The sequence below is a fragment of the Ruditapes philippinarum genome, unplaced genomic scaffold (assembly GCF_026571515.1).
Source record: "Ruditapes philippinarum isolate M1 unplaced genomic scaffold, ASM2657151v2 ctg567_1_1_1_1, whole genome shotgun sequence".
Classification (NCBI taxonomy): Eukaryota; Metazoa; Mollusca; class Bivalvia; order Venerida; family Veneridae; genus Ruditapes; species Ruditapes philippinarum.
Window position 1 is genome coordinate 75,857 of NW_026861210.1, and position 22,856 is coordinate 98,712.

The 22,856-nt window shown below is 32.2% G+C and overlaps 1 protein-coding gene across 1 annotated transcript; it reads right to left on the reverse strand.

Annotated features, from left to right (window-relative positions):
- Nucleotides 1–979: 979 nt before the first annotated feature.
- Nucleotides 980–22,840, reverse strand: LOC132714885 (transmembrane 7 superfamily member 3-like). Its single transcript, XM_060697803.1, has 11 exons — nucleotides 22,680–22,840; nucleotides 19,867–20,024; nucleotides 17,331–17,481; nucleotides 16,564–16,650; nucleotides 15,423–15,622; nucleotides 12,386–12,572; nucleotides 5,920–6,003; nucleotides 4,783–5,016; nucleotides 4,328–4,425; nucleotides 3,446–3,608; nucleotides 980–2,613 (listed from the first exon to the last, which is right to left on the reverse strand). The coding sequence occupies exons 1-11, from the start codon at nucleotides 22,738–22,740 to the stop codon at nucleotides 2,306–2,308; spliced, it is 1,731 nt and encodes a 576-aa protein (XP_060553786.1). The 5' UTR covers nucleotides 22,741–22,840; the 3' UTR covers nucleotides 980–2,305.
- Nucleotides 22,841–22,856: the final 16 nt, after the last annotated feature.

Here is a 22,856-nt window from a genome sequence, read left to right on the forward strand (position 1 = left end):
TGCAACTTTAGTTAAATAAAACGAATTTTCAGGAACTTGCAATCACAATTGTTATTTGAGAAACAGAGTTGTCCTGAAGAGGCTTGAACCCATAATGTAAACTAGAACTATCGCTGAATGCGATTCATACCCCCACCAATGACCTTGACAGAAGACGACTACCGGCACAAATACATATACATAAAGAGAAATTATCTCTGGTGCAAAAAAGACTAATTGTACAGGTATTAGTATAAATATATATTGTTAAATCATGTTCGAAACAGTTACAAATAACCTTTCATTTTCCCAATGTACTAGACATTTTCTAAGTCAATTTTTGACCTTCAAGTGTGGCCTAGACCTTAAGCTGGCACAAGGGTAAGATGGGTTCTGCACATTGCCCAGTTAGGGTGAACATTTGAGTAAAGTTTGAAGAAAATCCTTCCATTAGTATAGAATTTATAGAACGGACATAACATATTGTCTAGTATTGATTGTATGTAAATTTAAAGACTTAAAAAGGGGCATAACTTTGTCAAAATGCAATACAGAGTTATGAAACTTGACCTGCATATCTTATTTGTGACACCCCATATATCTTTTAAGTTTCAAGCAAATACCTGTGCTAGTTTCAGAAATATTCAAGTACATGTTAAAATTTAAGAACATTTTCTAAGTCAATTTTTGACCTTCAAGTGTGACTTTGACCTTTAGCCAGCACAAAGGTAACATGTATTCTGCACATAACCTTGTTGAGGTGAACATTTGAGTAAAGTTTGAAGAAAATTCTTCCATTAGCATAGGAGTTATAGAGCGGACACGACATATTGTTTAATATTTGATAAATGTAAATTTGAAGACTTAAAAAGGGGCATAACTTTGTTAAAATGCGACACAGAGTTATGAAACTTGACATGCATATCTTAATTGTGACACTTCATATATATTTTAAATTTCAAGCAAATACCTTTTCTAGTTTCAGAAATATTCAAATACATGTTACAGTTTAAGAACATTTTCTAAGTCCATTTTTGACCTTCAAGTGTGACCTTGACCTTAAGCCGGCAAAAGGGTAACATAGGTTCTGCACATAACCTTGTTGAGGTGAACATTTGAGCCAAGATTGAAGAAAATCGTTCAATTAGTGTAGGACTTACAACGCGGACACAACATACTGTCTAATATTTCATTGTTTGATATTTGACCTTCAATTGTGACCTTGACCTTGAGCTGACACATGGGCAACATGGGTTCTGCTCATCCCGTTGTTAAGGTGAACATTTGAGCCAAGTTTGAAGAAAATCTTTCAATAAGTGTAGGAGTTACAGAGTGGACACGACATACTGTCTAATATTTCATTGTTTGATATTTGACCTTCAAGTGTGACCTTGACCTTGAGCTGACACATGGGCAACATGGGTTCTGCACATCCCCTTGTTAAGGTGAACATTTGAGCCAAGTTTGAGGCAAATGAGCTCATAAACACCACCTGCACCAACGTCCATAAGCAAAATAAGCTCATAAAAACAAAAAAATAGCTCTTAATTTGAATTTTATGAGTTTATGTTCTTTATTTAACTACGGAATGAAGCTCATAATAATTAAATGTTGGCTCGGACGGACGGACGGACACGACAAAGCGAATCCATTATAGCCCCCCCCCCCACATTTTGTGGTTGGGGTATAATAAGAGGAAGACACCTTAACTGCAAAAATACCTGGAGAAAAGTGATCACTCTGAAGCATTAAAAACAGCAAAATTACATAACACTTCATATCAGTCTTAATATATTATCAGCTTTGTCTAAGCATTATTCATCATGTAAAATATACAAGAAAGTAGCTTTGGGGGGATTAATTTCTCTTTGAAAATCAGAATTGAGCTGGCCAGAAGTACAGGAGACATTTTCATAATAAGAAGTTACAAGAGACAATCAGCGCCAAATATATACTTTGTATACATGTAATGTATTATCACATAATAATGATATATAAGCCATTTTGAACAGCAATAATTATGAAAATAAAAATAATGATAAAAATATATAACAGATGAAATAGAAATATATGTCATATCTATACAACATTGACAATCAAATATTTAATAATTATTGAATTACATGTACATCATTCCAATTGGTGAAAAAAGCCATTAATTGTTGGAAAAATTACAGGATGGTTTCTATTAAGAAACAAATAGCAAATAGTCTGGCTTAGTAGCTCTGTTTTGGCTAAATTTTCCATTAAATTTTTACAGAACTTTATACATTTTTTCCAGTATTCTCTTATCTGTATTTTTTTTTGTGTTTTTTTTAAAGTTTTTTTAAAGTATTCCTGGTCGATTATATTCCTCCTCAGTACTGTCCGTTTCCTCATCCTGCAATGCATTATGGGTAGTGCCGTAAGAGCTAGGATAACCTCCCCTTATAAGTGGTTGATTTTCAGATGGCCTATGTGTAGTAGTTGGCCTATGTGTAGTAGTTGGTGTCTGAAGCAGACGGCGTAAATCTTTTGCCCTGTCTTGCATCTGGCGAGGCGAAGGTGGGAATGGGGCTTTCTTCCTCTCACGAAAGAGCTGAAACCCTGTTCCGAGAATTAGTAGAATACCCCAAACAACAGTTAACGTGATTTCTGAAAGGTTCAATTAAAGGATTTTTTACAAGATTTTCAGTGATTATAATTTAGGCAGATTTAAAAGTTAAAAATATTAAGAAAATACTACATGGACTTTCAAATTACTCATTAAAAAAAAATCCAATGATTGACAGGGACATTAACTGAATCAAAAACATGCATATATAGCTCCAATACTGGTCCTGAAAATAAAATCTTGGATTGCACTTTTGTTGACTATTCAAGTCTAATGCACATAGTTCCTTCATTGACAATAAAATATGACATTTGTTATAACAACTTATAATATTTTAAATGGACTTGCCCACCTTGTCAAACCCATTCAAGATTTTAATGAAAATTTTCAATATATGTACTGACTGCAAGTGAACAGCGCAGACCATGATCAGATGGCACAGATGGTTAAATGCAGTTACCCTAGCAGGCTAAGGGTTAAAAACACATAGTTCCAAATTCAAAAGCAAGACAATTCTGCTATACTTAATCAGAAGTGTGAGTGATAGTAGCACATAAGTTCTAATAAGTATCAAAATATCCTTACAACAGCTTTTCTCTACTCCCGATGAAGTAACATTTTGGATGTTTTCTTGTGAAATATGTCATACACTTTTTACACCTAATTTCTACCTGATAAATTTTCTTACTAATGCAGCAAGTGCTAATCCTACTTAATTTGTAATTTCCGTGGATATCCCATGACTCAAGGATAGGTAAAATCACTAATTAGTAGTATATTTGACATTATATTAACTCATTGGAGCAATTCTAAAATTTATACATCATTAATATGGAGATATATTGTTTTAAATAGTAAGACACATATACAAACCATGATGTGTGTAAGGTGCAGTCAATGTCAAGGTAACATAGGATTTATCTGTTCCATGTCGTATAGAGTTCAGGATTATGACATGTAATGCACTGTGTAAATACATGTCAAACATGAGAACAAAAGTGAATGCTCCAACCATTGCACAGCTGAAAATACTCAACTGAAACGAAAGAAAAATTATGTATTTTTTAGTTTAAGTACATAAAAACAACACATTTCATATGTTGAATTTAAAGGTAGACATGAGGTAGCTCTCCCAGCATCATTTAAGACATAAGCAGGCACCACTGACCTTCCTTAACTAGCTGGAGGATATAATTAGAAAATCGAAAAGGTGGAAATCAAACGTACAGCAGTGAAGGGTAAATGATTCAGCAACTTTAACTACTTAGCCATGGATGCCCTAAATGATGTATCTGTGATATTATTTAAATAGAAACTAATGTCATTTGGGAAAGAGAAAAACTGATGATCAACATAATATTGACAAAAAATGAAACACTTATCAAGTTGCATGTCTCCAGATGATTAACAATTTATTTTCTACAAGTCAAACTGAAGAAATTGTGTGAAAGAAATCTTTTAACCCTCAGCATGCTAAATATCTTAAATGGACTTGCCCATATTAGAACTCTATCAATATTTTGATTTTCAAGAAATATTTTATAAGATTACCCAAATGATAATTTTTTTTGTTTCATCAATAATTGAAATACTTATGGAAAATGTGCCCATTGTAGACCAATCCACTTCAAATTGCAAATTAAAGCCATGATAATATGATAATAACATGCTGCTTTAAACACTAGACTTTCAATCACTGTCATTTATATAAACTATGATATTATATTAAACTAAAACACTAACTAATTAACTTACAAATCTTGTAAAAAAGAGTAGGAATACTGGAATGACCAGCACTCCACAAGCAAATGTAGCTCCATAGTTAAACGGTGATTGGAGATAAGTGAGATTGCCTGAAAATTTAATATATTTACTTCAACTACACAATAGACAAAATAGACCAGTAGGTTTACATGTGCAGTATAGAATGATACAGAAGGAAAAAGAAACTCTTGTATCATTAAAGCAAAAACCCTAAAGAGTTCAAATTGAAAAAATATTCCAACCAAACTAGACTTCCTGGTGTATTGACATGTCTCACCAGTGGCAAGATAATAAGGATAGATTTAATGAAATATTTCAATAAACTCATGTATCTTGTTAACTTTCAGACTATGACTTGTGTTTCAAAAACATAAGTTTAAATAAACTTTTTTCAGATACCTTAAAGTGATCATTAAGGTATGAACGCTATTATTTCATGAACTTACCAAATGGAGTGTAAAACAATGTACTGGAAATGAGGTACCCAGTGACCAGACCTATAAATAGAACGTTTATCACTGGTATCCCATAATTCCACCACAAACCAAGCAGCAAAGTGCCTCCTATCAGTCCAAATATGGCCGCCAGAGCAAGAGTTCCAACAAAACTAATATCTGTTGCCAGTGCTAGAACTTGGTAAAAGATGAGACCAAAAATCAGAAATCCAAACGCAAAGTTTTCTGAAATGCAAAGCAATACATGACTGTAAAACAAAGTTATCATACAGGACTGAAAATGAAAACAAATGTACGAGAAATAAAACATTACTATCATCCTTTTAAAGCATTATGAAAACTTATATTGAATAATAACAATTTAAGGAATCATTGACCACTGTACCATGTTCCTAATTTTAACATTCAAATACATTATTATACTAGATTTATTGACTTACACTCAAATCAGACATTAAAAGTCATGAAAAATCACTGACTAGGCCTTATACTGTTGGTAGCTCAATTTTTGTATTTTTTATATTGAAACCCTCTCTATTATCAATAGACTGTTCCAAATTCAAAGCAAATGAAATACATTACAAAAATTTAGCAGGTAAAAGTGATTCCACTGAGGTTCTTTGACAAGATGGGACTGGAAATAATTTTTTGAGATAAATGTTCTATTTAGTGTAACTTGTGTGCAAATTTTCAGATTATTAATTAATTTGGCTCATTCCGTATTTCCTAATAATTATTTTGTGAAAACTAACCCAAAATTGAAAAGCATTGCAACACTTTTCACTCAAATCGGGCTTTGAATACCGGTAGCACAAAATACGATTTTCAATTTATTTCTGATTTTATTTCTTGGTTTCCTTTTACAAATCTTCCTCATTGAAGTGTCCCAGATAATTAATGTAAGAATTTCAAATTTTATGTTTTTATGCTTTTGTACCTCAGTGGAGTTCCTTTAAAGGTAAAGTGAGTAACATTCTATTATGAAAGTAGAGTGAGAAATATTTTTCTTTTACAAGCCTTGTTACCACCCAATGGGCATATATCCTAGGGATGGATATTCTGATTGTAAACCGTGAAGCATGACAGACATTATTCTAAATGTGCCTAGATGACAAAATTATGACATACCTATTCTGAAGAATCTGTGACCAAAGAAACACAGGAACAGACCAACTAATCCTCCAATAGTTGACAGAACTAAACTTGCTATATCTGAAATAAAAGTTGACTTTTATGATTAAAAATCTAAATTATCAGTTAAGTTAGCATGATTTAATGTCTACTAAATACTTATAAATAATGTTTTAAAGTGGTTTTATTTAAAATATTATTTTCTATAAAGAATATGTACATTTTCAAGAAAACTATAAACTATAAACACAAGTACTGTCAATACTATGTATCATTAAACATTTCCTTTTTTAAAAAACAAACTATACATTTAACTGTATTTTATTAGTTATAAAGATATTTCACAGGTTATATGACCCTATATAGTAGAGTGACAATGTGCTCAAAAGTAGCTTAGATAAGGAATTTTAGGTTTTTGCAGTAGAACAAAACATGTTATACACCAAAATGTTAACCAAGGTCTGTAGTATCTGAAACTGCCGGCATAATTTTTCTATGAGTGGTGCCAGCTGAGAAATCCAAGATGGCGTCCAAGATGGCCGCCAAAAATAATATTTTTCCTGATTTTATAAAGTCCAAATTTAGACTTATTGTCATTTTGATATCAATAAGTATTGGTTTGGATATTATTTGTTTGGACCTGAACATTAATTTAATGGTCCTTCATGATGTTTAAAAAGTCAAGGTCAAGGTCATTTCAAGGTCATTATTCAAAAAATAACCAAAAACTTTAAAATTCCACATTCTTCATGAATTTATATGATTATTAAAAGTTTCAAATGTTATTAAACATGTTCTAAAATGTCTAACAGGGCTTTTCTTATTATGTGTGGTGCAAGCTGAGAAATCCAAGATGGCTTTTCCTAATTTCTGAAGTTACAATAGAGACATTCTGTCATTTTGATACCGGTAATTATTAATGTGGTCATAATTATTAGTGTGGTCATAATTGTTTGGATCTTAACATTATTTTGATGGTCTATCATGATGTTTAAAGTCAAGGTCAAGGTCATATCCAGGTTATTATTTAAAAAATAACCAAAAACATTAAAATTCCACCATCTTCATGAATTTATATGATAACTAAAAGTTTCTTATGTAATTAAACATGTTCTAAAATGTCTAACTGGGCTTTTTCTTATTATGTGTGGTGTAAGCTGAGAAAGTCAAAGGTCATTTCAAGGTCATTGTTTCAAAAGTAACCAAAAAATAATTTCTGAAGTTGAGACATTCTGTCATTTTGATATCAATAAATACTAGCATAAGTTTGTTTTGTTTGTTAGGACCTTAACATCAGTATGATAATCCATCATGATTTTTAATAATCATATATAAGCCAGTGTAAGTGGTTGTGAATGGTAGACCGCAGTTATGACTGCAATCTATGATTAGACTTATTCAACTAATCATGCAGTATTTTCAATTATGCATGTTTTGGTATTTTTATAAGCTTTAAATTTTATTTGTTTTTTTTTGTTGTTTTTTTTGGTTGGTACAATATAGATGACCAAACTCTTCACATTTGCTGCATAGAGAAATACCATTTCTTACCTCAGAAAGCAATGGTAGATTTGATATATTAGTCATCATTATTTCAAATACCACGAAATGTACAATAGAATACAGTCAGTAAAACAATAATCTGGCAGCAAATTTTTTTTTATTGCCTGACAAGGCATTCACAATGCCATGTACAAATGTCAGTGTATGTTCTGTCTGTGCAATCTTGCCTAAATTCCAAGTCATTTTGGAAAAATGTACTTAACCTATTTGGAAACTTTTACAATGTAACAATTGGCCTTAAACTGGGAAATATAATCATTTATATGCAATTTGGAGAAATAAAGAAAAACAGAATCCTTAAAGAAAGCCCAACACGGCAAAATTGTAAAATGTTATAGGCTTGGTTTGATTGAGCCTGTTCATGGACGGTACTGGAAAGTGCAAGTTACCGTCCGCCCCCTAGCACCGACTTAAGCAGAATTCAACATTAAACACGAAAATGGTGAAATTATGAATTTAGAAACATCCACAGATGTGTTCATACGGCGGTTATCATGGAACCTTCAATGTTACACAGTAGTGTCATTCCATGAAAAGCGGCATATGGTCCCCAAGTAAAAGAATGCGTGTGCCCTAAACGAGAAAACAATGGGCGGAACTAAATAAAATGGAATTTTGAAAGGGGATCTAAGGTTATGAAGCCTGCATATCACAGTAACCCAAAAAATCGAAAGTTTAATGAAGTAGGTTGAAACACAATATATGTTGTTTTTGTCTATTTCAATTCAAATTTCTGTATCAAAGCATGGAACAAATTGCAAAGAAATCAATGAAAAAGCAAAATGTATGCCCATCAAATTTATGAACACAAAGGGAACACAGTCATGTTCACCCTACATTTTTTTTTTTTGGTGCAAATATCCGCCTCAAAGCAAGACAACGATAGGTGCATCTCCCCTTGGTATTGATTGTTTCAATTAAGTTTCATTGAATTCCAGCAAGTAATTGCAGAGAAATAGCAAGGAAGTGATTTTTGCTCTGTATGCATTCTGTATCACTAATCAAGGGTCATAACTCTGTGTTGAACTGTCTGACTGGAACAAGGGGTTGATATGCACATCTCTTCTTGGTATTGAAGGTTCCCATAAAGTTTCATTGAATTCCAACCAGAACTTGCAGAGAAGTAGCATTAGCATGGAAATAAGTATTGCTCTTTATGCATACTGCATAACTAATCAAGGGCCATTACTCTGTGTCAAAGGTCTGACCCGAACAAGGCAACTTTATGCACATCTCCTTTTGGTATTGATGGTTCCCATAAAGTTTCATTAAATTCCATCCAGTAGTAGCAAATAAATAGTGCAGAAACAAAATTCTGACGGACAGATGGACAAAATTAAGGAAGGGGGCGGGGGCAGACCAAGCCAAAACAATATTCTCCTCCCAATTCCATCAGTAAGGGATAATAAAGCACAGTTGCCTGAGATCATTAAGGTCATAAAGTGTAATCCACAGTGAAACTGGCAAAAGGCACAGCAAGTTTTACTTACTTTCACTCAGCTTTGTATAAAGTACTAGGTGTATATCGGTTCCTTCCATCTACCATAATTATTTGTAGATGCATGCCACCTTAGCCTTGTTACCAAAGTTACAAAGATCAAATCTGACTAGCTGACAATTCATGAATAAAGACATAAATATGCCTAGTGTACAACATAATCTTGGTTTTGCTATATAGATTGCTGTCACCTAATATCGTAGAGTCAAGAAAAACTTATACAGAACATACACGCTGAGTTTTTCAGAAGAGGGTGGTTGTTGAGCCTGCAAAACCGCCATAGTATCAAATTCAATAGTTTCAACGACAAGTTAATTATTTTAAGTGTACATTTGATTTAGCCATATTGTCTCAACTAAGTATTAAAATTTTAATAGGTTATCAGCTCCATCAGACAGTTCCAAAGTAAATTTTTGAAAAGTATTTCAACCATGTCAAACCACATCAAACTCTTGTGAACATCTGCTGATGTCCCTGCACATCATGTACCAAAATTTACCAGTTAAGTTGGCATGCCAGATATTCCAAATGGGTCAATAAAAGTGCCTTAAGTTAACCACAACTCACTGTATGGCATGCAAGTTTATAGAATGAATATTAGTGTCATGTGGGATAATGATGTGGAGTCATAATTATCATCCTTTAAAGATGTAAGAAAGCATTCTGTTGTAAGATGTCTAGAAAGATGCTGAGAAGCATTAGTCTACCATAACAAACCCAATCACATGCCCTCAGAATATCTCAGTAACCTTCAAAACTTAGTCCATCCAAACAAAATTCAAGTTTCAGTTTAAAGTTTATCAGTTTTGTTACAAAGCTACCTTGAAGAAAGCTCTGCAAAATCTCAGAGGAGGTCATTGTTCATTTAATATCAAGAGGTCTCATGCCAAAATATACAAAGTATCAATTCTTGCCTTTATTCACAATCACTTGCTTCTTGACATGTTTTAATAAAAGAAAAAGGAAAATTGGTCAAATTGTTTTGTTGGATATTTTGTGAGACCCAGATTATCATGTTCTACAATAGACTGACACATGGAGACCGATTAAATGAATTTCCAGTTAATTATGCAATGTTAACAGCTTACTCCAAGCAGAATTCTGTCAATAAGGAAGCATTTCTGGTCCTCATAAAAACTATTCTTGTCTATGGAATACAATCATGCAACTTGTATATCTAAAATACCATTAAAAACATTCATTATGAGTACCGTATGACATATCATATTTCTTCAAAAAATAATGGCCCTGCTTTGAAAATATAAAGTATTATCATACTCAGATATTCCAAAGGAATTATTTCATAAAAATAGCATTCCTTTATCAAAACATAATTAAAAAATAAATAAAAAAAATTCTCGAAAATACTTTGTATATGATTCTGTACATAAATGTACCCTGGACAACTGAAGCGTACACAAATAACAATGTGTTTCTACAGCATAGATAGTTACCTACATGTGTGCATAAATTTGATTATTGCATTAGTATGGTATATTTATGGATTCCAATGTTATTACTAAAGAAATAGTATGAAGTTACACACTATGATGACTTTTTATTTGAATTACTATAAGCGTAGCCATTGAACGTCTGAAGGCATCATGTACGCCATTTTCTCATGCATACTTCTTTGAAAACAGTCCATAAATGCTAGATTGTTGTCATTAACAATTTTTGTTATTATAAATTCACTATATGTACAAGTTGCTGACTGAATATATGGGAGAATATAAAAATTGCTGACATGAACATAACCCTGAGCTTGTGCCTTGGATAATATTTATCTCATTCAGGCTATATTCTCCCATATATATCCCATCAGACTTGTTTAACTACAAGTATATACATGTAAATGCTATACCTGAAATGCTAAAAATAGACAATGTACAAGGAAAATGTTTTGACAATGTAGTTTTTCAGCATTGTAAACAAATACATTTGAATTGACCAAATATATAACTTGTGGGAAAATGTATAATACCCATGAGCAAGGCTAAAAACGTTTGTATTACAGCAACGTTTTCTTCATTTAATCACTTATTAGATTTCAAGAGTCAACCAAATAAAATATATAATAAAATTTGCACAAAACAATTTAATGGGTCCTAAATTTAATTCAGAAATCTAATAAGTAATCATAATTTACACTGAAAAAAAAAACATAAACAAAAACTAATGAAAATATGTTCAAATTGCAAATCAAAGTACTGAAGTACAGACAAGCTGGTTGGCAGTTTATGATCAATTTGCATAAATTACACAAATTTGCATTCATTTGAAACAATTACATAAATTACATAATGTTTTAAACAATGTTTCCAGTCTTGGAAATGAAAATATGTTCTGACCTGTCCAAAGGGAATTTTTTTCTTGCTACTTATTTTGCTACTTTAAGACATGTTTAAATTATCAGTAACATTAATGTTGTGAATTATCATTTTCATCAAATGGCCTTGACCTTTATGACCTTTGCCTTGACAAGGCTTAGCTTTTAATATTATTTATGCTATATTAGTTTTATGTTTTATTTCTAAATAAGTATGTCCATATAAAATTTTGATAATAAATTATCTATAAAATTTCCACATTTGACATTCACATTTCAGGACATACAAAAATAGTGGAAGTGACCTTGATTGATGTTAAATTTCCGAATCTAAATCATTTGTACGCCAATTATTTTGGTATTGCTGAATGCTGTACACTTCAGTTATCACTTTGACATCTGTTTTGATAATAAGTTGTTAATAATTTTAACTTTTTTTTGAAAATATCTAATTAAAATATGTTTTTAGCAAGATTTTTTGCAAATGACCTTGAAATGACCTTGACCTTGAGTTTGAATTGATTGCTATAATATGTTAGTTAAAAGAACTTTATCATAGAAGTAATAAACATGCAATCATTAATTGATATATTTGTAGATAAGAAAACTGCATGTGACTTATAAAATTTCCTTCTATAAACAAATTATGGCGGCCATCTTGGACGCCATCTTGGATTTCTCAGCCCGCACCACATAAAGAAAAATTATGCCACCATTTCCTGATATAAGATGCATTTGCGGTCATTTTGGTATATAACACAATTTGTTCTACTGTTATGAAAATTTCACTGAGATTCAGCACCAATTGTCACCGTACTAATATATATAAATGGTTCTTTGTAAATATAACCAAAGCTGCTAGCGAGGATTACATTGCAAACAATCATTTATACACAGCCATAAAACCTGTCAACAAATTTACAATACAGCAAACTTCTTTTTTCAGAGAAATTTTTTTTTATCATCATAAATTGACAGCAGTCATGTATATAAAACAATATAAATGTCATGATTATCCAATGAAAAGCAATGTTAAAAAATGTGCGGTATTATAATACAATAGATATACACACCTCTTTGTTTGCATTTATCTGTGTGCTCAATATCACACCCATAGCTGACAACAGGAATATATACAGCCTGTGTGTGTACCCAAGCTTTGTTGAATTTTACTACAGTGTTGTACACAACCCCTCTGTGACTGTATGATGATACATCCACTTTAGATTTATGACCTTTTGTATTTGTAAACTTGTTCAACTGCAGAGAAAAAAATTAAAATTTTTTACACTGTGCTCCTCTTAGTTCACGGTACTTAACACTTTAAAACAGAAAAGGAAACAAGCAATGAACCTATGGTACAAAAACTGTCATATGCTGTATCATTTAGGTATTTTTTTACTATATGAAACTCAAGGAAACAAAAATATATTCAATCAAAATTAGTTTTAATGGGCCAGATGTAGACCCTGTGTCGGCCATTTTGAAAACACAATGTCATCATTTAAATTGCGGTAAATTGTGTTTTCATGTTTCAGTTTAAGTTTCTACATTGTATACTGCTCAATTTTAAATATCATAACTGTTTTTACTTTGTGACTCAAGATTTATTTTTTCAACAAACAAGAACATTTAGAAAATGATGATTGTTTCCAACATACGCAAAAATTTTATGGACTATTGAAGCTTTTTGCAGAAATTTGTAAAATGTTCTGTTTTACGTAAAAATCTAGAGATTTAAAATATTTTGCACAAAAACTTTGTTGTTTAGGTGTATGAATAAATTATATCAATTCTGACAAATTTTAACACTGGTCACATGGAAATATGCCATTACCGTGAACTAAGTGATGACACGGAATTAGTGATGTTGAGTATAGTATTTTTTAGTCAGACCAATATTGTAAAGGTCATTTACTGAAAAAGGGAGATTGAGGTGTTTCTTAGTGAATCATTTATTACAGAAGCCGGCACAAACCTTGTACGAGAAAGCTACATACAATACTCATTAAGAAAGACACCAAAGTTCATTGCATGATAAAGTCAACAGCAATAAGGAACAAGTGATTTAAAGTCTGAAACTTAAACCACTTTGCCACAGTAAATATTGATGCTTCGAGATTCAAAACTATTTTTAAACATTCTTTTTTCTCTCTCTTTTTATAATCACATACTAAAATCCAGAAAAAGTTTCAGCTAATTACCACATTTCCAGTAAAGATAAGACAGTTTACTCATTATTGCCACAATGATTATAATATTCTTCCAGAGAAGTCCTTGAGTTTTACATGCTTTAAACTGGTTATTCTTAGTTATTCTTACCACGAATGTCTAAAATTATCTCCAAAGATAATGAATGAAATTACTACTGAGCCTGATGATACATTTGGACTAGAAAGAGTTCAATAACAGTAAATTTTAGCAAAATAGATACATTGCTTTTTGGTCATATTGTGTTTGCTACAAAAATGTGTAGAACAAAGATTTAATATCAGAATACAAAAGTTTTGCTACAAACAGTACAGATTGTTCAGGCATGGATCGAAGATTTTTTACCTGAGGGGGTTACAAAATTTTGCCATGGGTAAATAAATACAAACAAGAATCGGTTGAACCGGGTGATGCTCCCCGAGAAGGTTCTGGACACAGGAAAGTATAAAAAAATGAACAAAGGGCAAAAACTCCAAAATTAGGCAAGGCGGAGTTATGTTTTTTTGCACTGCACTTCTATTCAATGAGATCTATCTATCTATCTATAAAGTTTCCTGATGATATCAGAGTTATGTCCCGGGTAAAATTCAAAGTGTAAAAATGAACAAAGGGCAAGAACTCCAAAATTAGACCAGGCTTTGTTTAGGTTCTTTAAGCATTGCAGTTCTATCCAATTATATCTAGCTACCTACAAAGTTTCATGTTGATATCTCTAATAGTTTTAAAGTTATGTCCCGGACAAAAGTCAAAAAGTAAAAATAAACAAAGGGCAATAACTTCAAAATAAGGCAAGGCAGAGTAATGATTCTTAAGCACTGCACTTCCACCCAATGAGACCTATCTATCTACAAAGTTTCATGTTGATATCTCTTATAATTTTAGAGTAATGTCCTGGACAAAGTTCAAAATAAACAAAGGAGAATAATTCAAAAATTAGGCAAGACAGAGTTACAGTTCTTGTGCACTGCACACCTACTCAATGAGATCTATCTACCTACAAAGTTTCATGTTGATACCTCTTATACTTTTAGAGTTATGTCCCGGACAAAGTTCAAAGTGTAAAAATAAACAAAGGGGGATAATTCAAAAATTAGGCAAGGCAGAGTTACGGTTCTTGTTCACTGCACACCTACTCAATGAGATCTATCTACCTACAAAGTTTCATGTTGATACCTATTATAGTTTTAGAGTTATGTCCCGGACAAAGTTCAAAGTGTAAAATAAACAAAGGGGAATAATTAAAAAATTAGGCAAGGCAGAGTTACGGTTCTTGTGCACTGCACACCTACTCAATGAGATCTATCTACCTACAAAGTTTCATGTTGATACCTCTTGTTGTTTCAAAGTTATGTCCCGGACAAGGAAAGGGGACGGACGGACGGAAAGACGGAAGTTCTAACAGGAGAGTAATTATGTGGCTACTCTATTGTTCTCTCTATTGTTCTTTTTAGCCACACAAAAGAAAATAGCCACATAAAAGCATTACGGAATGAATGACATCAAAGAGAAAGAACAGTTACCTATTGTCCCTCTAGCCACATAATTACTCTCCTGTGAGTGCGGACGTACCAAAATTTGATGTTTATGAGGCAAATCAGCTCATAACCACCACCTGGACCAACGTCCACAAGCAAAATAAGCTCATAAAAACAAAAAAATAGCCCTTAATTTGAATTTTATGAGCTTTTGTTCTTTATTTAACTACGGAATGAAGATCATAATAATCAAATGTTTGCTCGGACAGACGGACGGATGGATGGACGGACAAGGCGGCGACTATATGCTCCCCCGAAATTTTTCGGGGAGCATAAAAATGCTGCCAATGGGTAATGCATATAATTGGGGGAAGATCCACAAGTCAATTTATTAACATAATTTTAAACAAAAAAAAATTCATACCCATGTCCCATGTTTTTTGACATCGTCAACTGTTAACATTTGTTTTATGACACTGAAGTACCCGTCTTCACTAAAGTCGTCTGCTTCCATATATTTCACGTATATATGATATTCAAGGTCAGACTGGTACACTGTGTCCTCACACGCAGGATACATGCCAGATGAAGGGTCAACACCTGAATTTGACCACTCAAAATCAACTGAAAACAAAGTTCATTTTTTTGTTAAACATGTATGGTATATTAACTACATTGTTATATATGTTTAATATCTATAATAATATATTCAGTACTTTTATGTTATCTATGTTTCATATACATGTATATAAAATGATATTTAAACTATTTTTTTTTTTGTAAAATGATTATCATGTACATGTATAGAAGGTATCTTGTATCCTAAAAATGCATGTATGCTATGAAAAATCAGTTTCATTCTGTTAACATAAGTAATCATCACTGACAAATGATTGATTGATTAGGTTTTAGGTAACACCAACAATGTAAAGTTTATACAGCAACTTCCCAGCTTTACTTGTGCATGGGGTGGCAAAATTGTCCATATTGCCAAGGTTGTCCCTCAACCTGTACATGCAAGTGAAATTTTCCCAGAATTTACTTTTTAAATAACATACGGACAAGTAAGGGAATGCTTTGATTAAAATGGAAAAGTAAGTAAACATCAAATTTTACAAGCCCTGCTGGTGGAGGAAGACCTCAGGCACCTCTCTCTGCATTATTTCAGGCATGAGCAGGCACCCGAGTATGACCACTGATGTTTTATACACTAGCTGGATTATAGCTTCCCCACATGAAAGTCCCTGGAGGATTTTAAACTGTGTGGTTCAAGTATTAAACATGTAAAAATAAATCATATCAAAACAAATCACATCATGTCATGTCTGTGGATGTGTTGGAAATTCACTTTGTTAACCATATTGTGAACCTTTCCATAAATTTCAGGAATTTCTGGTGCCAAATCAAAGAACGCTCCATTTCAAAATGGATGAAAAGGAAGAATACAAAGAAACCACACATCCTCCTCAAAATAATTAAAACTTATATAAATCACTGACATACTGTCATACTAGAACTTATCTGGTATTTCAACACAATTTAATGATATATATGAGACTTCTTACCTGTAGTTTTTGTTGATTGAACATTAAGGTGAATATTAGGGTCGTTTTCTAGATTAAACTCTTCATTACACCCTCCTACAAGAGGATCTGGAAAGAACAAAATATTAGCAACTTGTTAACAATTTCACATAATGTGTAAATTTGCACACTAAGCAAATAAAAACAGCTTTCAATACAGGTAACTTTGGCTTTTTTTTGTCTTAAACTTGTTGATTTTGTATACAAGTATACTAAAACTTATTCTTTAAGCATCTTTAAATACACAAGAAGACATAAACAAGTTAGTAACATACTTCAACCAATATAATTACACACAATAGTATATAATTATTATGCTATTTATCTTAAATGCAGACATAAAATTCAAATTAAATTTAAATCTAAGGTCTCTATTAAAAACCAAATGATTTTTAAATGAACAAAGAAAATCTTAAAATGGTTATCAGCTATAAATGGTGAGATATACATGTAAGCAAATTATCTTTGTAGGACTTTTTGTTTCAAACAAATAGTTAATGTATACATATCTACATTTTTGCACATTTTTAGTTGTACATCCAATCACAGAAATGTTTTGTGCATTGTATGGTATATTGTTACAACATGAACCCTTAACCGAAGACTTCAACTATTAATATAAATTTTGTGGATATCACGATAAACATTTTGAAGTTTAAGACAGCCTGATCAGACTGAAGGTATGTACAGGTTGGGCAATTTACTTTCAAGGAATTTAAATAACAGGTTAATATGAAAGACAACTTTACCTGTTACAGTGTAGTATGTCAAATGCACAAGGACTTGTATATCCACACTGGTATTGGAGTACAGGTACCATGTTATATTGGAATCATCAGCATACATTGAAACAACTCCAATATCTCGCCCTGTCACAGCTGTATCATACTTTATATCATGCTGTAATAACAAATGTACAATTAAACAACATGGGTCCACACAATAATACAAAAAGAGACCCTTGGCATTGTTAATTTTGACTCCAGCTTTAGACTTACCAGTAAGTAAACTAAATTGAAGTTCACAGGAAAATGCTAAACAAAATATCTTAGCTCTAGGGCTTGTTACTTTGAGGGAGGGACATTTTTAAAAGTTTTCCTATTATATGAGTCTATGCAAAATCAAACCATCATTGAAAGTGTGCATTTAGTTTTAAATTCACAAAGAAATCAAAAACATTGAAGTCTTGACAAAAGAAAACAAGTTATGCTAGCAATGACTGCCAAAATCTCATTCTTCTTTTTTCAAGATTAAAATAAGCTAACAATAATGAATAAAAATTTAAAATAAACCTTCAAATTAATGAAAATAGGTAAGTTCCCTATATATATATATGGTCTCCCTTTTGTAAAAAAAATCTTGTAAAATTTGGGTAAATGATATTCCCCATTACTTTATCAACTCCACTTGTACATGATAATTGCTAAAAGCATGAAACTGTACAGTAGTGCAATAAAAACAAGAAGTATTGATCCCATAATCATTTTTTTATATTCAAATATCCATATTTATTCAAATAACAAGAATTAACAAGAGGGCCATGATGGCCCTGAAGTCGCTCACCTGTATATAGGCCCCCTGGAGCGGGGCCAGTTTAAACCCCAGGGCTTTTATTTGAACAAACTTGGTAGACACCCATTAGAAGATGTTTCATGCTAAACATCTAAGGTCTAGCTTGTTGGGTTTTTTAAAGAAGATTTTTTAAGTTTTTTCTTTACACATATATTTAAAAACAATGACACCCCTGGGGCAGGGCCAGTTTTTGGCTTTTATTTGAACAATCTTTGTAAACACTTCCTGGAAGATGTTTCATGCTTAAAATCTAAACTCTAGCTATTCGGGTTTTTTCGAAGAAGATTTTTAAGTTTTTGCTATACACATATAAGGAAAATCAATGTCCCCCAGGGCGGGACCAATTTTGACCCAAGGGCTCTTATTTGAACAAACTTGGTAGACATCCATTAGAACATGTTTCATGCTAAATATCTTAGCTCTAGCTCTTTGGGTTCTTTAAAAGAAGATTTTTAAGTTTTTACTATATGCATATAGGAAAAATCAATGACCCCCTGGGGCGGGGCCAATTTTGACCGCAGGGCTTTTATTTGAACAAACTTGGTAGACACCCATTAGAAGATGTTTCATCTTAAATATCATAGCTCTAGCTCTTGGTTCTTTAAAAGAAGATTTTTTAATTTTTACTATATACATATAGGAAAAATCAATGACCCCCTGGGGTGGGGCCAATTTTGACCCCAGGGCTTTTATTTGAACAAACTTGGTAGACACTCACTAGAAGATGTACCATGCCAAATATCTAAGCTCTACCTCTTTGGGTTATTTAGAAGAAGATAATTAAAGTTTTTTCTTTTGGTTGCCATGGCAACCAGAGTTCTACATGGAATTAAATTCTTTGAACAATTTTCAAAGGTGACCACCAAAGGAACATTCCTGTGAAGTTTGGTTGAAATTGGCTTAGTGGTTTATGAGGAGATGTCATTTAAAGTAAAAGTTTACGGACGCCGGACGGAGCCGGACGGCCGGACGCCGGACGAAAAGCGATCACAAAAGCTCACCCTGTAACAAAGTGACAGGTGAGCTAAAAACTATAATAACAATAGTATTCCTATGACTAGCCAAATTCCTGTGTTGTAATTCACCGACACTTTGGTTGTGGAGCTAAAATTGCCTTTAAAATCCCAATAAAATGTATATTTGTCAATCCCAGCACATGTACTCATCATATATATTAAAAAAACTTGATATAAGCCTTTCTGAAAAAATTTCATATTTCAACGTCTAAAATAATGTTTATTATTAAACTATATATACTTATACATTTGTACTATACTTATAGTACTTAAAGGGACCGTATTCTGCGCCATCCCAGATTTGTCTATCTCACTCTCTGTAAAAACTAAGGTATCAAATAAAACAGAATTTGTTTCACAAATAATGTCACTTACTGATTTGAGCTCATTCTGGTCCGCTATTGGGCCACTAGACAGGCCTCTTCTAAACGCCTTACTCAATGCAACATATTCATGATCACTACTACTCCCTTTTTTCTGTTTAGTCCTGTTTTTATTTTTATTTGCACTCATTATCCATTAAGTTCGAAACATATTTAACAAATTCCAAACAAAATTTTGCCAGTATAGTGAATATATTACAAAACATATACAAAATATCCCAGAGCTCAAACATGTGCGTCTTCAGTAAAAGTCATGTGACCAATCGCTCAAAATTAAAATTAATAAAATTAAATTTCATTTAAATAAAACAAACCTTCATAGACAATGTTATATTTCCAATTTGAGTGTGAGCCTGGCAAAGTATGTAAGCTGTGTCATGTGACAGACCTACTGGGTTTATAATAATGCTGCCATTCCCTGGTAACTTTACTATCCTTGCATCTCTTTGGGGTAGAGAAATATTTTTGGCTTCTGAAAATAAACATTCATTTTTTAAGATATCTTGTTATCTACTGCCAAGGTATATATATGATGATGCCAAAAACTGTCAACATATTTTGTAATAGAATATTATTTCTTATTAGTACAAAAATTAAAAACCTACTTGAAACAAAAAGAGGTTTAACTGTATAACTTCATTAAGTTAGCTCTTTTTATGTTTTCCTGACATGCAAAAACAGCAAAAGGTTTATTGGATTTGATTAATAGATACTTATAGAAAATGAAGTGTAATATTATTATTATTATTCATACAGTCACTGCCTTATTCATACAGTCAGTCAAAAGCCTTTTTCTTGCCTGCCTCGACTACATGTTACATGTATTTAAAAGGGACCTATAAATTCAAATAAAACAATTAACACTTTATATAATAAAGACCTATTATATCTGTCCACATATTTTCATGGTCATTTACTGTTTGTGGGCACCACCTCTTTATAAAAGAAGTGTTGAACACAAACACAAAATATATAAGTACAAGTAAGACAAAACAAATCAAATTGTCTTACTTGTACTGAATGAATTTGAAAAAAAACATTTAAGAATAAGACAGACATATTCTTTTTTTTCTATAAAAACACATAAAAATGTAGAAATCTGATGCAAGCATTGTTGGTTTTTTTTAATTGTCTCAAATGTTAGATTGGAAATATGTCATCACATTAATTTTTTTACAAAATTATTATTGTGGCTTTTATAAATCTATGAGAAAAATTTAATGGACAAGTTGAAAATTTGATGACTTATTATTGCTTTTTCAAAATGAAAGGTAAATAAACAAGGAAGTTGGAATGAAAGGGAATCATACTTAAATGCAACTGTTACCAGGGCTACAGATAACATTTTGTGTATATTGGGTAATTACCCCTTATTTTGTGATCTATTGGGTTTTTTCCTATTTTCTTTGAGTTATTTCTGTATTTTTTACCCTACCCCTCTAACCAATTTGGGTTATAAAGTGCAAGTTCATGCATTTTACCCAAAATTTTTGACCTTCATTGTAGACATTTGTAGGTTTTGTACGGTAATAAAAAAGCTACTTACTACTTTGATTTATGGTTTATTGGCCTAGGAGATTTCCAAGTTGCCTTATATAATTTAAAGGTTAAAACAGTCTGAAACAGTATGATCTGCCTGATGTACGCGTTAAGTAATAATTTTCGTCATTACGCACCAGTTCAAATGTAGTTTGTATAAATAAGAATTCATTTACTTTTTCTTACCCTTAGTTATTATTTCTATTGGGTTTTTAGACCTTTTAATTGGGTAATAACGCAAATACGCATGTTATCTGCAGCCCTGTGTTACTGAAATTATCCATTATTTTAGTTTGATATCATCGTTGAAATACTTCTAGAAATAATACTATGATTTGATTCACCGGCTGTTGTTCCCAGTGAGGTTTAATTGAATAAATGATCAGAACGGCAACTATAAAATGCTGCAAACCACTGCCTGCCCAGGGGCTCACAGTTTTAAAAATTCTTGCTGACATACATGTGAACTTTTTTCGATGCTCAAGTGGGAGATTTTTCTTCAGAAAGAGGGAGATTTTAGAATTTTCAATAAACAAAGAAGGAAGTTCTGACATCAAAAATAGGGAGATTTCTTTAATTTGTGAAAATACCCCTTATTTTAAGAAAAATCTTTGAAAATATGACTGCAAAAAGAGGGAGTCTCCCGCTAAAAGTGGGAGAGTTCACATGTATGTGCTGAACTATTACCAAGGCGGCATTATTGAAGTAATAATTTTATCAATAATTATCAATAACTAAATAATTCACTTTAGTTTACAAAGAATTCTTAGAATATATATACATCATCTGATTGGTTAATTATCTCCTGGGCACGTGTTAATTAACTCTTTCCCACGACTTAGTAACTTGTGGCCATGGCATGACATAGTATCTCTTACGCACCACTTAATTATCTCATGGCCAGGACTTAGTAAATCATGGTCACAACATAGTATCTAATGCACACAACTTAATTATCTTGTTTCCACGACTTAGTAACTTGTGGCCATGACATAATATCTCGTGCGCTCAATTTAATTATCTCATGGCCATGACTTAGTTACTCGTGGCACGACACAGTATCATGTGCGCACCACTAAATTATCCCGTGGTCAAGACTATGTAACTCGTGGCCACTTCTTAGTAACTCGTGGACAGGACTTAGTAACTTGTGGCCACAAAATAGTATCTGGTGCGCACGAGATTTATAAATAAAAAAAAGCACAAATGTCACCTATGTGCCACCGTAGTAAAAAGGAACCCATTTTGTAGACTTTTTCTACTTACATATTATTTTAAAATAAAGTTAAAAGTTTAAATGACCAATCAAACAGCTCAAATTACACAGGGTGACAGGCTATGCATGCAGGAAGTAGCAGTCCTATTTATTGCCTAATTGGACTACAGGAAGTAGGACAATGTTTGTTTACTTACATTTAATAAAACTACAAAAATGACTGCAGAACTACACAGCAATGTACTTGTTATATATTACAACTTTTGTTGTTCAAACTTATAAACTTACTTCATTAATGTATCAAGTCAAATCACACGAAAAAAATCTAAACACAGTATGAAACACAGAATAATGAAATGTTATTCACTTTACCTCCATATAAATAACTCAACAAAAGGAAAACTATTTTTGGGCTAAATTTCAATGTCATCATGTAAATAACACAAAAGGAAAGTTTTTTTTATTTTTTTCTATATTGAATGTTCATGGGGGCTGCCATTTTATTATGTGTCGTCATCAAATTTGATGTAAAGTAGACTGGTTATATTT